The sequence below is a fragment of the Populus euphratica genome, unplaced genomic scaffold (genome assembly GCF_000495115.2).
Source record: "Populus euphratica unplaced genomic scaffold, PopEup_1.0 scaffold203.1, whole genome shotgun sequence".
NCBI lineage: Eukaryota > Viridiplantae > Streptophyta > Magnoliopsida > Malpighiales > Salicaceae > Populus > Populus euphratica.
The window spans coordinates 52480-65486 of NW_011499983.1; the positions used below are offsets into that span (position 1 = coordinate 52480).

The 13007-nt window shown below is 32.0% G+C and overlaps 2 protein-coding genes across 3 annotated transcripts; both read right to left on the reverse strand.

Annotated features, from left to right (window-relative positions):
• Positions 1-741: 741 nt before the first annotated feature.
• Positions 742-2130, reverse strand: LOC105139912 (histidine-containing phosphotransfer protein 6). Its single transcript, XM_011046544.1, has 5 exons — positions 1847-2130; positions 1559-1689; positions 1305-1448; positions 1144-1216; positions 742-1038 (listed from the first exon to the last, which is right to left on the reverse strand). Exons 1-5 carry the CDS (start codon positions 1913-1915, stop codon positions 979-981), a joined length of 477 nt encoding a protein of 158 aa, XP_011044846.1. The 5' UTR covers positions 1916-2130; the 3' UTR covers positions 742-978.
• Positions 2131-8107: 5977 nt separating this feature from the next.
• LOC105139911 (ethylene receptor) lies at positions 8108-12622 on the reverse strand. 2 transcript variants are annotated; one of them, XM_011046543.1, is made up of 8 exons: positions 12401-12622; positions 11301-12267; positions 10503-10871; positions 10116-10382; positions 9889-10016; positions 9499-9729; positions 9406-9466; positions 9135-9233 (listed from the first exon to the last, which is right to left on the reverse strand). In XM_011046543.1, exons 2-7 carry the CDS (start codon positions 12207-12209, stop codon positions 9439-9441), a joined length of 1932 nt encoding a protein of 643 aa, XP_011044845.1. In that variant the 5' UTR covers positions 12210-12267; positions 12401-12622; the 3' UTR covers positions 9135-9233; positions 9406-9438. The 2 variants fall into 2 exon arrangements, with proteins under 2 accessions (XP_011044844.1, XP_011044845.1); XM_011046542.1 differs by lacking the exons at positions 9135-9233; positions 9406-9466 and adding an exon at positions 8108-8623 and having other exon boundaries at positions 9538-9729; positions 12401-12617.
• Between the last annotated feature and the right edge of the window lie 385 nt (positions 12623-13007).

Here is a 13007-nt window from a genome sequence, read left to right on the forward strand (position 1 = left end):
TCAAACACACTGCATTTCAAATTCCGCCTTGTTCTAATTCTCTATTCTCTATTTTATAAATAAAAAAACATTTTTATTTTTTTATTTTGATTGTGTTAGAAGAATGAAACATTTATATTAAAAAATAAAATTATGAGTTTATGCCTTTTTTTTCAAATATTTCTTGTGTTCTCACTGGTAAAAAAAAATACATTTTATAAAATGCTATTTAAAAAAAAAATACCTCACTGGCAATTTAAAAAATGAAGAATCTGAATTCTGAACCAACACTACCCTTTTGACCACTAGCACCGAAACCTTCCGCTCAGGAACATGAGGGTCCAACCTCAGTTAATAAGCTGTTCACTGACTAGACAGTCAAAGCTTTTGGCTGATTTTGATAAATTATACAAAAATTAAAGTGTTGTTATTAAAAATTAAAAAAAAAATTAAAGAGTTGTTAAATAATTAATATTTATAAAATACTATTTCAAATGTTATTATTAAAAATATAAAATATATATTTTAATATATTTTCAAAAAAAAAAAACACTGAAAACATCACAATCTTAAAAACACTGGATAAGTGTCTGTATTTATTTTTATTTTTTTATACTGATTCCATTGTCACAAATCGTAGCTGTAAAAGGTGACAGTTCTAGAAAGAACCGCCGATTGTATGGCTGTAGGTATGAAGGCTGACCCCTAAACTAACAATCATATCAGAACGTACAAAATACTGCCGAACTGATATCAGAGCTAGAAATGCAACTTCATCTCAGATTCAAGCATGCAACCACACAGATTCAAATTTTAAAGACAAGCAATTAAGAATAGCTACAGCCCCCTTTAAATCTTTTCTATATATATATATATAAGTAGCATCAAATTTAAGTAGAGCAATGGATCTGTTGGACTAGCTTGGTTTTTAGCAAAAACCCTGAAACGGAAAGATTACGAATGCATGCCCAATGGAAGCCAAAGTCATGATCTTTGCTTTCAATGCTGCGGTTGCGGTGGATACGTCACTCCAGCTGCCAGTACTCTCCGTTGCTCCATCTGCACATCGGAGTTTAACATCTGATGTTACAATGTATACGAGAGATGCCAAAACGAGAAGCAAAGAGGTCTGAAAGGTGTTGGGAAAGTGAGCATTGTACGCACTTGGAACAGTTCGTGCAACTTGTTCTTGAGGTAGCAGTACTCATGCTCTAGCAGCTCCAAAGCTCTCAAGCACCTGAATTAAGAAACTCAAAACATCTCTTGTTAGCAGGCATGAATGAAGAGGGGGCGATCGATAGATGGATGGGGGTGGGCGGGCTAACCCAGCACGGCTGTTCTGCTCAGAAGCGGCTCGAAAGGCAACGCACACATTTCTGACTCTTTTGGCACCAACGCTGGAGCTGCTTCCCATGAGCTGATTCAAATTGGTTCCCATTTTCTTGTAGTCCGAGAACTCTCTATCCATCCTGCAATTATGCAATCGCACTGATCATCAACACTACACATCCATACATAGCCATGATCAGAACTAGCTAGAAGAAGAAAAATGGGTATTAGGAGAGGAAGATATGACTACAAGAGGCCTCTGAGATCCCGTAAAAGCTTCTCGGATTCATGGAAGTAGATATTGACCACTTCTGATACGAAGTTTGGAGAGCTTTCATCCTCAAGTTGCTGGAGCTGCAAGAATTGCTCATCTAGCACTCCCTAGACAGCAAACCCAAAATTTAATCTCATGAATTCTACTTAATTAATTATGCAATGAGAAATGCGAACAAACCTGAAGAAAAACTAGTAAAAAATATCCGAAACATATGAACACCTTAATTAATCTTCATGTTTCTGAGATTCTTAATATACATACCTGGTGGAATAGCATTGCCAGCAAACGGTTCATATCGGCACGTAACCGATCCACACCCCACCCAAGCATCCACAGAGGAAGACCCGTTTTGGCTATTTACTTGGTTGATCCAAAAGGGCACCAAGATCTTGATGGGGAGTTTCCTGAGAACAGTTTAGTTGGAGTATTCGGAGAAGGTACTAGCTAGGGTTTTGTCTGCCACTTCTAGTAGAATTTTCTTGAGGACCAGCTGGAATTTGGACGACAACTTTTTAAAGGGCGCTGCTGCCTTGGACCCCAACACATGCTACGGTAAATAAATTCCTATAAATTTACACGTAAATTAATTGTTTGTGATCAAATCGAGGCGCAGAAGGTACTCCATAAAAATATATAATAACAGTTAACTCATTGCTCACTCATTTTCCCTCCTGCTCATCAGTATTTGAATCAGAAGTGGAAGTAATTAATGTTTCCCTTTTCAAATCATAAAGCAATTAGTAAATGGGCTGATTGTTAAACTGGTTTAAGGAGTTTCGAAATAGATTACTTTTACAGTATATATATATATATATGTAAGATTTATTTTATCATTTTCTACTTAATAAAGTCTCGATCTCAATTTCCATTTTCCAACCCCGGGGACGAGCTTGAGCTTTTGAAGCCCTTGGTGGTGGAAAGTGAAGGCAGTGTGGTCCTTATCCAGGTGAATGCACCGGCCAGCAAACTACAGGTAGAAAATGGGTGGAGGGAGGGGAGGAGGTGACCTGCTGTCCCCGGTCCCATTCCCAGTTACTTCGCTGGCTGTCTCTTAAAGCAGCCTAGCGCGGCGTTAAGCCCTCCCTCCTGCCTGCGCCGGTTGCTTGTCAGTCACCTCGAAGCACACACTCTCACCAGAGACTTAAATTATACATAAGATAAAATAATGAACAAGGAAGCAGAGAATCTACAGCTATTTTCTCACATGCACTCTTGGGCAAACCTGTTCACTTTTTCTCTGGCTTTTCCTTTCTGATAAAAATGAAGAGGAGAGCCCGGTAAACAAGGCTCTAGCTTTGCAGGTGGACAATATAGCATAATCATAACACCTAGCTTACATAGAGAGTTCGATCACTGAAAAAAACCAGTACTTAACTTGATCAGGATTATCCTCCAACGAGTTTTAAAATGAGTTGTCGTCGGGATTTTATAACTATATATGCTATATTAATAATGAAGATGGAAGCGGGGGCGCAAGGATTTTGTCTTGTTCATGCTATGGCTCAATATAAAATGATGTGTACATGCTTTTCGAAAGCGAAAGTGCTGATGGTTAGTTGCACTGTTGGCTGGGATGCAAGAAAGTAAGTGATTATGTACTCATGTGAGATTATAATTTTTTTTTAAATATTATTATTTTTATTTAATTATATAATAAAAAGACTAGATGGTCATATAATAAAATATCTAATATTAAAATATTATAAAAAATTAAATGATAAATAAAGATTAAAATATTTAACATTACAAGATGGGTTATTTATCTTATTGTATTTAATGAATTTCTCTATTTAAATAAATTTACAATACAAAAACACATAAAAATTATAATAGAAACCGATATATATATTATTAAATAAAAACATAAAAAATATGAAGTTGCATGTATGAAAAATCTTTTGAAAAAATTAATATTTTTTTAAATAATTTATATAATTTTTTAAAAAAAAACAATCACATATAAATCATACCTACCTCTTTAGAAACTAAAAGGTATGGCTAAATCACTTAGTCACACCCATAAAATATTATTCATTATAAAAGCTTTTTATCTTTTTTATCTTTTTATTTTTTTAATTTAACCCTTCAATAATCTAATATTTATTATTATTATTATTATTATTATTAATTTCATTCTTTAATATTAAATTACTTTTAGAACTATATTTTGAAAAAAAATTATTTCTTTTTATTGGGGTATATATTAATCTTGTGAATTTAGTTTTTTATCTCAATTTTAACTTTTAATATTAGATTTATTGAAAATAGTGCTTCTTAATTTTTTTTTTTTAATTTTCTTCATCGTAGCCACACTCACAAAATAATATTTATTTTTTTAACCTTTCAACTATCCAATCTTCTTTCTTATTATTTTTCTCAATTTTAATCCTTCAATATTATTTTAATTTTGAAATTGTACTTTGAAATTCATTAGTCTCATGAATTTAGTTTTTTTATCTCAATTTAAACTTTCAACATTAAATTTTGTTAAAAGTAGTGTTTCGTAATTTTTTTGATTTTCTACATTATAGCCACACCCATAAAATATTAATCATTAGAATAGTATTTTATTTTATTTTTCTTCTTTTTCTTTTTCCCCCTCAATTTAACCCTTCAACAATTTAATCTTCTTTTTTATTATTTTGTTTTAATTTTCATCCTTCAATGTTATGTTATTTTAAGAATTGTATTTTGAAAAAACATTTGATTTCCTTTCTGTTGGAGTATATATCGATCTTAAAAATTTAGTTTTTTTATCTCTATTTCAACCTTTAATATCAAATTTATTAGAAGTTATAATTTTTATTTTTTTATTTTTTCTATAAATTTATTATTATCTCATGACCAAGTCATAAGTTAACCAAGTTAATTCAGGTTGACTTGAGTTATTTTTTTGGACCACTTTTTCTAATTGATTTTTTTATTTTATCTTTCAATATTAAGCTAGTTGAAAATTGATCTTCATATTTTTTTTAACTTGTCATATTATCTTATTCTTATGACCCAGGTCAAAAGTTGAACAAGTTGACCCGATTGACTATATTCAATATTTCTTGGCCCTCTAAATTATCACTATCCTTCCAAATATGATCAGATTGATATTATACCACTATTCTTCCAATTATTATTAGATTGATATTATACTTTTATAGTAAATGTGTATGAATTATCATAGAGCCAATTGATATGACTATTGATGCGACCATATCATTTAATAATTTCACTCATATTTAACTAGTGTTTTGTCTATGTTTTATATATAAAATACCTTGATACTTTTTATTTTATGTTTTGAAGGCACTTTCGGATGAAAAATGCAAAAAGAATTAAATTGAAGGTAATTGACAGATTTGACCTTCAGTCGATTTTTTGTGCAAAGCGTGAGCTCTAGAGATTGAAATGAAGTGATTCCAGTGAAATTAAAAAGTTAACATTCATACTTTTCTAGACATCTAAGGGAAAAAAATAAAATAAGGAAAAGCATAGAAATCGCAACCTTGAAAATCAAATCGTGCGATCTGCCAATATTGACCTTCGGCCATTCCAAATTAATGCAAACGTAATTTGGTTGGATTCCTAACTCAAAGGTCTATAAACGCTCCAAATTTAGACCAAAAACAATGTCATATGAAGGAGATATGAGTTTTCAAATATGACAACTAAATTTTACCAGCAAACAGGTTTCGTTAAAAAATGAGTTCAAATTATGTTTTAAAGCATCTAAACCGACATCCAAGTTTTTATTTCAGCTATTTAGCTCTTTAAGTCAAAGCTTGAAGATTTCATGCAAGGTTTTTTCTCTTTTTTTAGAAAAATAGTTATTGAACTACTTAAATGTAAACTGTTTACTTAAAAGAGGACTATTTTGTAAAATAAAGACTAGGGTTTTATAAAGTATAAAAAGAATGAGAGAAGAGAAAGGAGGTAGCCAGCCAAGAAAAGAAAAATGCCCCCTCCTCTGAGAAACTCAAAATTATACATTTTTTCTTCTTTTTAATTAGTTGTTCAACAAACATATAAGGCTAAACACTTTTTCTTAGTTGCAATGACATGTAAACCTTCAGATTTCAAGAACTATGAATTTATTTTACCTTTTCTTTTAAGTTTATATAATGAATATGTTTGTTTTCTTATACTTATTTTTCTATCATTATTTATTTTAATTGCTAAAGCAGACTCTAAGTTATTATTGTAGATAATATATTGCTAAGTTTGATATCAAAACCGAAATTGTGGTATGAACTTATAAAGCAACTGAGTTTAATAATTATGGCAGATCTACATTATTAATTTTAGAGAGAACATTCAATCAAATCAAACATAGACTGTGGACAGTTATATTTTCTTAATTAATCAATTTATCTAATTTTAAAGGCTGTCATTGAATCAAATTACTAGTGCGGACAATGTGGTTGTTTGATGATTAAGATTAGTTATACAGTAAATCCGTTAACTAACTAATGTTAAGAAGAGATAAATATTTAGAATATAAATTGATATTTTATTTCCACAATCAATTCTAATTTCTATAGGTGGATATGTGCTTGCGATCAAGGTTTGTTCTCTTTATAATTTTCTGATTTTATTAAATTTTATTTGATAGTTTTTTGTTTTCTTTTACTTTAACCCAGATAACATCCAAATCCCTCAAATTACATATTATTTAGTATAAAAATGTAACTTGAACCTTCCTTGTAGGACCAACCACTTGTTTGCTTTATATTATATTGTGTATTGTGTTTGAAGCTCAGGTAATTAATTTTTGCGATCGCAACATCGCAACAACTATACACATCGCAACAACTATACAAAACCCTTCAATAGGGCTATGAGATCTCTTAGATTCATAAAATTGATGAGTCAATTGGATTTCCTAAAACAAACAATCAAATAAATAGTCATTATAATCATAACCACAATTATAAAAAAAAAAAATAAAGAAAAAACACCTCAAGTTCTTGCACCTCACAATATACAAAAAAGCACACAGTCCTCTCTTTAGTCTATCTACTTGTGTTTGCCTAACAACTAAGTATTTATTTTAACTAAGAAGTTTTTCCACTCTTGTTACAAAACAAGCAAAACACATTAGCATAAGAAATGCAACGTATATAAATACATAAGTCATTAAATAAACCAATCTCAATCTTTATTAGTTTCAATAACAAAGAAAATACATAAATTTTAATACTTGTATAAAACTTGCATGCTTTGCTAGGAAAGCAATTGTTGTGGCTGCTGCGGCCACAACTCCAATGGAGCATAGCCTCTTGCTTCCATGTTATGGTTTTCTCCTGCTTATGTTCATCATCATGAGAAATAGGCAAGCCAACATAAATGGGATACAGTATATTACATATTTACTAGAATATATGATATTTGATTTTATAATTATTTATTTTTATTATTATATAATTAAATAAAAAATAATTTTTAAAAAATAAATAATAATCTCAATAAAGCTCATAATATGATTTATAGGTTTGACATGCTAGTCTAAATTACTTGATTCATAGGTTTAACGGATTTACTCAACAACTATATAATTATTTTTTTTTGTTTTTAATTCTTTATTTTTTTAATTATTATTATTTTTTTGATTTCGTATTTCAATATTAGATTAGATAGGTTAGGAAATAGAATGCATTGTTTTTTTTTAATAAAATTATTGTAATCTCAAATAAATATTTATTTTAATATATTTTAAGATTGATTACCTGGCTTTTTTAATGAAACTATAAAAAAAAAATTAACACTCTTAATATTATTTTTTTTACATTCAAAAAAAAATTAATTTCACCGCAACAAACAACATGGACCAATAAATTAGTTGGTATTTAAAAAATATTTTATATATATTTTAAATATTTTTTATCTAAAAAACATTTAAATTAATGCTTTTATCGATGCTTTTGTAAGTATTTTTTAGTAATTTTAATATAATAGTATCAAAATTATTAAAAAAACATAAAATTCTCCGGCTTATACTTCTTTTTTCATGAAAATTACAAACAAGAAAAGTTTGCTTTCCTCCCTGAAAAAAGTCATTAAAAAAAATGAAAGGATAAGATTGATTTGTATCCATTCTTTTCATGCTTATTTTATTTTTCCTTTTTCTTTTTCTTTTTTTTTAAGAAATTCTTTTCATTTTATTTATACCGTGTTTGACTATTCTTCCAAGCAAATAGAACACAACCAAACCCAATCTTCAAAGACAGTTTGTTTTACAAATTACTCACTGGCCTCAAAAAAATATACTAATTTTCAAAGACACTCACAAATTTCCCAAATCTAGGACTGTTTCTGCTACCTAGGTTTTATATGCAGAGAACATTTGAAAACATGATACAAACCACCATGTTTCTAAAAAATTTAAATTTATTTTGTTAAAAAATATTTTTTTGTATATTTTAAATTTTAAAAATAATTTTTTAAAAATAAAAAAAAATATCACTTTAATATATTTCAACATAAAAAATACTTCAAAAAAACAACAGCAACCACTCCCAAAATGCCCGTAGCTGCACAAAACAATACATGAACTAGCTTTTAGCAAGGACGTATTGTTCTTTTCAGTGCTCGACTTCACTGTACCGATCCAATATTGTGGTATTTACAGAGAAAAAAAACGTAAAAGATGACTTACAGCTTTTGCTTCCCTCCAATTAGTGCTTTATCACCGCCACTTACATGGCTTCAAACAGGACCCGATGTTCGAGGAGGTCCGATAAAACACTCCTCATCTTTTCAACAGATACAGGTTTCAGTACAACACCGTCCATACCGACCCTCATGCAGTTCTCCTTAATCACTTTGTCTGTGTTTCCAGTAAGTGCCACCATTAGCGGCCTTTCATGATGTTGTGTAAATTTTTCATGTAAACGGACAGCAGCTTCTAAACCATCAAGCATGCACACATCCATAAACAAGACCTTGTGTTCTTGAGATACCACATGTAAGCACTCATCAATTGAACTTACAGTTGTCACATCGCACCCTAGATGAACAAGAAGTCCTTTGGTCACCATCCTGCTAACCCTGTAAACCACAAACAAGTTTGACAATCTTTACATACTTCAAGCATAGTCTGCGCTGCTAAACTCTCAATGCCATGTCCAAGATATGAAGATATAAAATTCATGTTCATTTTTGTTTAAATTCAAATTGACTCTTGGATTTCAATGTTTCATTTTGACCTATGTCTATGTTGATGCACCAAGGAAAATTAGCCATTTTACATCCACCAAAGAAATTATAAACTTTCTATGCTTTACAAAGATATGGGAGAAGTTAGCATTTCAACCACGTGATTATAGGCCACAGCAGCTATGGAGACTTGTTAACAAGAGCACACAAGCCCCAAAACACTAGAGCATAAAAGGCTGCTTTTCATGTACAAGTTGGGGCTCTTCAGTCAAAATATAGATGTTTCATTCTAGACACCGCAACTAGTCCCACCTAACTAAGTTGTCATCATCTTCTCATTTTAATCCACGAGTATAGTAACATTTAATTTTTATATGTAATTTCATTTAGCTTAAAATTTGGTTTGGTTTATACAAAGACCCCTTTTACCCATATTTTTTTCAACTCCTACCAAACATCTTTCAACACTACATTCCTAAATATTTTACACCTTTAACATTACTAGCCTGTTTGGGATTATGATAGCAATGGCATTCAAAGTACTTTTTGCTTAGAAATGCATCAAACTGATTTAAAAAAAAAAATTATTTTTGAAATCAGCACATTTAAACGATATAAAAACATAAAAAAAAAAATTGAAATTTGAAATAACACAGTTTCAACTGGTCTCGTACATCTTTAAATCTTACTCCCTTGACATTTTCCTTTCAAATTTTCAACCCGTACCAAATGCAACCTTATAAGAAAAATGTGGCACAAACTTGAAATTGATATATAAAGAATGATGAGAATGAAATTTGACTGACCCATTATAATCCAAGACAAGAACTTTGAGTCCTGGAAAACCTGCCTGCCCATGATTTGCTTTAGGTAGGAATGCACTCTTAGATTCATTTGAGCGCTCAGGAATGCAAAGCTTTACAATGAAGATAACTGTACATCCTTTGCCTAAACCTTCACTTTCAATCCAAATATGCCCCCCCATAAGATTTACGAATCTGATCACAAACATGCAAGATGTAGATATAATAATCAATTTCAATGTCAGTAGAACTGAGAAAATCAAACCATAGTCCAAAAAAATAGTAGAATTTAAAATCACTGTGTGCCGGTGAGCTAATACAAAATTGCATTATAAAAACAACAAATTGAATTACCTTTTACAAATTGCGAGGCCAAGTCCACTGCCACTGGAATTTCTGGTTGCCAAAGTTTGAGTTTGTGTAAATTTTGTAAACAACTTAGGAATTTCCTGAGGATTAACTCCTTGTCCGGCATCTTTTACCTGTACTAGAAGATAAAAGATATTCATCACCAACCCCAGGAACAGAAAACTCATCATCACTAGGTAAAAGATCATTAATTGAGCATCAGAGAAATTAACCTGTACACGCAAATAAAAGTGATCATCACTTGGCGCTGGAAAAAAGTCAGGAGCTCGAATGTCTCTTAAAGATTCTGATTTTGCAACAAATGCAGTGATTGAGATGCTTCCCTCTTTTGAGAACTTCACAGCATTACCAACAACATTTAAAATAGTTTGCATTAGTCGTTTTTCATCACCAATGGCACATTCTGGTAAATCCGGAGCCAAATTTAAGGTTACATGCAACTTTTTAACAGATGCGATTGGCTTGATTAAATTAAGAACCTGCAATGGAGAAACAAGTATCATATCCACCAACCCACATCCAACAAAAGCTTTACAAATTTTACATAACTATATTTACAGTGCAATATAAACAACTTGGCAAGAAGAAAGAAATCTTACCTCCCTAAACAAGGCATGAAGATTAAAAGTTCCCAAGTCAAGTTGAAGGCTGCCATCTTCAAGCCTTGAAAGATCCAATACATCATTTATAAGAGTGGCCAAAAGGTTACTACTTTTAAGAATTGTCTCAACCATTAGACGCTGCTCAGGTGTCAGCTCAGTTTCCTGCAGCAAGGAGGAAAGTGCGATAATTGCATGCATAGGAGTTCTCATCTCATGGTTCATAACAGCCAAGAAATCATTGCGAGCACGAATTGCTGTTTCTGCTTCTCTCCTGGCATGATCAAGTGCAACATTCTGATCCATAAGAAGGTCCCTTGCCCTCATTGACTCTTCTAGAATAGCAGCATGTGACAGAGCAACAGCTACCTGGTTTGACCACAAAATTTTGTGAGTCAGAAACAGATTGAGGCTGTCATTCTTTAAATGGTATGGAGCATACTTAAAATTATAAGCACATGCATTGCATGTCTTTTTCATCAACTTTCTTTAAATTTAACACTCACTGACAAGCTGTGAAAGCTTTTGCAGCATTTAATGGAAAACTTATTAGCGAAGTTGATCTAATGTAGCATATTTCTTCTAGTTTAAAATGATATTCAATAAAATCCTTCTTGGAGGGCACCCATCAAATGGAAACTCAATCTATGCAAACCTCTACTGCTATAATAAAAATAAAAAAGTGAAGTGGATGCAAGTGGATATGTCGATGTTGAGGTCTCATTTAGCAATTTCCTAGAAAAATGGAAAAGTCATTATGTAACCATGAAAAATTAGACAAATAAAGTAATTTAAAACCTGATCAGCAACAACTTCAACAAGCTCCAACTCATGAACATGCCACTGCCTTGCACTATCTGATGGAAGCATTAAAACCATCAAAGCATAGCGCCTGGTAGAAAGTTCAGGCCAGTCATTAATTTGGAAATTCGAGAGATGAAGGAGTGGGACACGAACAGCAACCACCTCTCCAGGCATGTATTTTCCAGCAAAAGGCCGTAGTCTGGCCACCGGAGAATTTGGTGAAATTTTCATAGCACGGTTACTACTGAATACTTGATTGATCACCGGAAGTTGGATAGGTACAGTATATCCAACAGGTTTCTGCTGACGAAGAGTGTATGAAAGTTGAAGCTCCAACCCAGTACGAGTTGGCATCCACAATGCACATTCTTCCAACACCAATGTCCTACCCAGCTCAACAAGAGTAGTCTTCAATATAGTATGTCTGTCAAGAGTGCTTCTGATTTCATGAGTCAACATCCTCACATGCCTGCCCGTCTCCTCTTGTGTACGTATCAAACCCATCTCTCTGTCTAGTTCCGCAGCTTTATTCTTCAGAAACAACTCTCTAGTCTTAACACTCAAAAGATCTGGAATAATATGCACAAGCATAAGCGCAGTGGCACAAGACACAACCGCAGTCAAAACTTTGGAAGTAGTCATCACAACAGCCACAGTTCGTGAATGCATACTAAAAGTCCAAAGGTTAATAAGATGAGTTGCACCACAAAGAACTATAAAAGCACCAAACTGGACAAGCACCCATCTATACGGAAACACGGCAGATTTCTTAACAAAGTAGATGAGCTCTAAAGGAATAGAGAAATAGGCCAGTGCAATAAAGAAATCTGATATATATTGATACTTCATCAACAGCTCTTCAGCTGGCCATTGCGGTTCAATGCAATTGCAAGACTCCATCATTCTCTTTTTAATTCAAAAATCGAACCCTCGATTGCAAAAAATTCCTCTTTTCACATCCCTGAAATGATGCAAGTTCTCAATCACACAAAAGAAAACAATAATTGAAATTTGCAAAACTCAGATTCCATTTCTTAACACTGAAACCCTAACTTCGAAACTTTTAGAAGGAACAGAAGTTGAGGGTAACTGACCAGAACAGAGTCTGAGAAATCCAAGTTCCAATGTTACGCACGAAGCTGGGAGAGCTGCTTTGACCTCTGCTTTCGGCCGCCGCTGCCGCGAATATCGTCGACGACTTTGCTTCCTTTTCGGTGGTGAGAGGGATTTGGTTCTCTTTGGGAAAGGTGGTGTGGTGCGATGGGTGGGTGCCAAGTGAATTTTGGACTTTCTGAGACTAGAGCGGAAATTTATGGCATCTTGGAACTTGCAATGGAGCGACGTCGTTTCCAGTTTTTTCTGTACAATAGATATATGTGGGAGGGGGTTTGGTTCTCTTTGACATCCTGGTGGCCTGTTTTTTTGTTGTTTTTAAACATGAGTTTTATTTGAAACAATTTTAAATTAATATTTTTTATTATTTTTTTATAATTTTAATGTGTTTATCTTAAAAATAAAAAAATATGTTAATATATTTTAAAATAAAAAACTCTTTTAAAAATTATTTTACATTATAATACCATAATTTATTTTGTTTATCTCAATATGACGATGAGTTAATAATTTTTTTTTAGTTAATGAAAGAATATTACTATTCAAATCTTATTATTAACAATTTAAAAATTTTTAAAAAAAATCCAT

What these genes read in the sequence shown, in the direction of transcription:
- LOC105139912 (XM_011046544.1), bottom strand. Translation starts at nt 1,915, where the DNA reads ATGCTTGGGTGGGGTGTGGATCGGTTACGTGCCGATATGAACCGTTTG. An exon ending in CGGGATCTCAGAGGCCTCTT is followed by an intron (nt 1,449 to 1,558) that starts GTAGTCATATCT and finishes GCATAATTGCAG; the next exon opens with GATGGATAGAGAGTTCTCGG. An exon ending in GAGCAGAACAGCCGTGCTGG is followed by an intron (nt 1,217 to 1,304) that starts GTTAGCCCGCCC and finishes TTCTTAATTCAG; the next exon opens with GTGCTTGAGAGCTTTGGAGC.
- LOC105139911 (XM_011046542.1), bottom strand. Translation starts at nt 12,209, where the DNA reads ATGATGGAGTCTTGCAATTGCATTGAACCGCAATGGCCAGCTGAAGAG. An exon ending in TTGAAGTTGTTGCTGATCAG is followed by an intron (nt 10,872 to 11,300) that starts GTTTTAAATTAC and finishes TGGTCAAACCAG; the next exon opens with GTAGCTGTTGCTCTGTCACA. An exon ending in ACTTTTATTTGCGTGTACAG is followed by an intron (nt 10,017 to 10,115) that starts GTTAATTTCTCT and finishes CTTCTAGTACAG; the next exon opens with GTAAAAGATGCCGGACAAGG.